Raw genomic sequence first — 2716 nt, 5'->3', positions numbered from 1 at the left:
AAAAAGGAAAAAGAAACCAATAAATGGAGGAAAGAGGAGAGAGAGGCAATAAAGAGAAGAAAAAAAATAAATCAAATTGGTTTTAAATGAATGGCAAAAGAAAAATTAAAAGTTAAAGATATATGTATATAAAAACAAAATAAACCAACCAAAATAAATCCCATTAGTATCAATTGGGAAAAAAAATAGTATTAAACAAAATGAGAAGATATCAATCCAGCTGACCTAATTCAGGTCTGTCCGGGGGCAGAAGGGACAGCTTGCCGTGGGATTATCTGCCTCGGGGAGATTTGCTGCAGGGAGGCTGCCCCCGATTAGTGCCGTGCAATGTGCAAGGTGTGATGTCTGGAGGGGGGCAGGCCCTTGTTTTCCTCTAAGGCCATGTCTGAGACCCCAGTGCAGCACCAGAACAGCCTCAGACTGGTTGTTATCTGCAGACCACAGGCCAGCCAGATGGTGGCCGCGAGGCAGGAATTGCTTTTAGCAGGAAGGTGTCAGCCTTTAAAAGGTATCCCTCAGACCTGCCCTGTTCAGATCCAAGGAAACACACCTCTGTCGCAAATAAATTTGGTCGTTACCCAGCATTACTTGCTGTGGCAGCTACCACAGTGCCAAAGTACAATAAGCAGCTCTCACATTTTTATTCTGCAGTCTTCATCACAGAACAAAGTGTGACAACTGCTGATGATGATACAGCAGACGAGAAGGTACAGAAACAATGGAAAAATAAATATGGGAAATAACGCTTTCTTCTGGCCACATTTTTCAATCACTTTCCCACCGCAGAGTGGTGACGCCAAACTTTTAAAAAATAAAGTTGATCCATAAGTTCTCCAAATGGAATATTGAGCTGCGGTTGGCAGGAGGGCCATTAGGCACGGCGCTGTGACATGAATGCAAATGGATGCCAGCGCTGTCCCCGACTGCACTGTGTGCTGCCGCTGGGCCTCGGGATGGTGCCCCACTGCAGCCAGCACTCCAGGTTTCTCTGGAACAGCGTGCTGACTCCAAGCTTTCTGCATACAGCCTTCCTATTGCAGAAGGGACATTTTTAGTCAGGTAGATACATTACCTGCCATAGAATCCATGCTCCTGACAGAGAGCTCCAGCCATGGTTCCCAACTACCCCCACCTTTTGCTGGGCAACCTGGCTCACCCCAGGCCATGACACGCAGGCTCTGCGACTTTGTGAGTTGGTTTGTTCTCGCCTAGGCCCTGCTCATGAAGTGCTGTCAGCCAAAAACAGGCGAACAGCTCCGTGGGCAACACCACAACCTTGAGAGCTGGCCTTCCTTCATTCACCAAACCCTGTGCTGAAACCCGAGCAGATGGTGGGGCCGTATTTTGCCTGGAATTGGAGGCTAATGTTTACCAGATAACCACATGTGTTGTTTTAAGTTCTGCACAATTATTTTTGTTAGTACTAAGCCAGTACTACAAGCCTGCTCTGGTCAATCGGATGAGAAATGATTGCTAAATGCCCAAATTGCAGGAGAGTGAAGCTGGATACCAAGGCCTGGCTGTCACTGCAGGAGGCCACAGCCAGGCACGCCACCACTGGGAACACAATCTGGGCAGAGAAGCCTGGGCCTGGAAAGTCAGCATGGGAGGTTAGAATCTGTGCAATGGAACCCAACTGTCCTACTCATGCCCTGGGGTCCCTTCCCACTGATGACATACCTGAGGACAGTCTGTGGTACAGAAGGGATGCCGCCATCTGGGCGGTTTTTGGGACTGGGCAGAGCTCTGCAGGCCTCCCTTGGAGCAGTCTGCCTGAATGGCACAAGCGATGGGACAGGCTGGCTCTCCACAGCCATAATGTACTGAGAAGGGACGGACTGGAATGAGCCTTGCGAGGCCTCACGCATTTCCTTGCAAAAGCCTGTGATGGCCACGAGGGAACTCTTGCACAGTCTCAGCAGCTCAGCAGTAGCAAACAGCCTTTTTGAATAACGTATGTATATACATATATATATATGCACATATACAATAAAAAAAAAAACCTTTTTGAAACCAGTGCTGTAACACCCACCAGGAAGTAAACTGGGCTTCAAAGGGCGGAAAGTGACAGCTGGCTGCTAGAAACACAAACCGGGGCAGGGAAAATAAACCACCAAAACAGAAGAAATCCTTTGCCCAAAAACAGAGCTGTAGAGAAAAACTGAGAGGGTTCCAAAACATTCTCCAAGGTCTGCATGAGAAAAAGCAGCTCCAGGACGCTTCCCCTTGCTCCTGATCAGGAATGTCTGACAGGCAATATAGGGTGGTGCAGACAATAGTGAAAATCAGCCAGTCTGCTGCCGTGCTGCAGTGTGGTGCAGGGCCACATTTGTTAAACCAGAGGTTGCTGAGAGAAGTCTTTTTGCAGGAAGCTATGACATCCACCTACATGCAATACTGCTGTGTTAATACTAACATGGCAGCATGAGCTGCAAAAGATAAATCCACATCTCAGAAAGCAAGATCCAAGAATACTGATTAGCGCTGCTAATTCTGCACTGTCTTGAATCAGTATTGTCCAAAACTATCATTCAGTGTGTTTTAACATTACTTTCAACTGAAATAGTGAACTGGTTTTAAGTGGTAAGTTACTGAGGTAATTCAAACCACAGTTTCAAAATTACTTGTCTAGCTGCGTTTCCTCTGGCCTTTTAAATATACTAGAAGATCTCAGATTTGCAGAAATGAGAGCACACGTTTACTAAAGGAGATGGGG

At 46.9% G+C, this 2716-nt stretch overlaps 1 protein-coding gene across 1 annotated transcript in view; it reads right to left on the bottom strand.

Annotated features, from left to right (window-relative positions):
• KCNMB4 (potassium calcium-activated channel subfamily M regulatory beta subunit 4) overlaps nt 1-1717 on the bottom strand; it is a 13971-nt gene extending 12254 nt beyond the window's left edge. Inside the window, exon 1 of the mRNA XM_031552146.1 lies at nt 1681-1717. Coding sequence (XP_031408006.1) covers nt 1681-1717 — 37 coding nt within the window. The remainder of the gene's footprint in view (nt 1-1680) is intronic.
• Between the last annotated feature and the right edge of the window lie 999 nt (nt 1718-2716).

The sequence above is a fragment of the Meleagris gallopavo genome, chromosome 1, assembly GCF_000146605.3.
Source record: "Meleagris gallopavo isolate NT-WF06-2002-E0010 breed Aviagen turkey brand Nicholas breeding stock chromosome 1, Turkey_5.1, whole genome shotgun sequence".
NCBI classification, from domain to species: domain Eukaryota; kingdom Metazoa; phylum Chordata; class Aves; order Galliformes; family Phasianidae; genus Meleagris; species Meleagris gallopavo.
The sequence above is the reverse complement of the archived record's forward strand: the minus strand, read 5'-3'. Positions and strand labels throughout refer to the sequence as shown.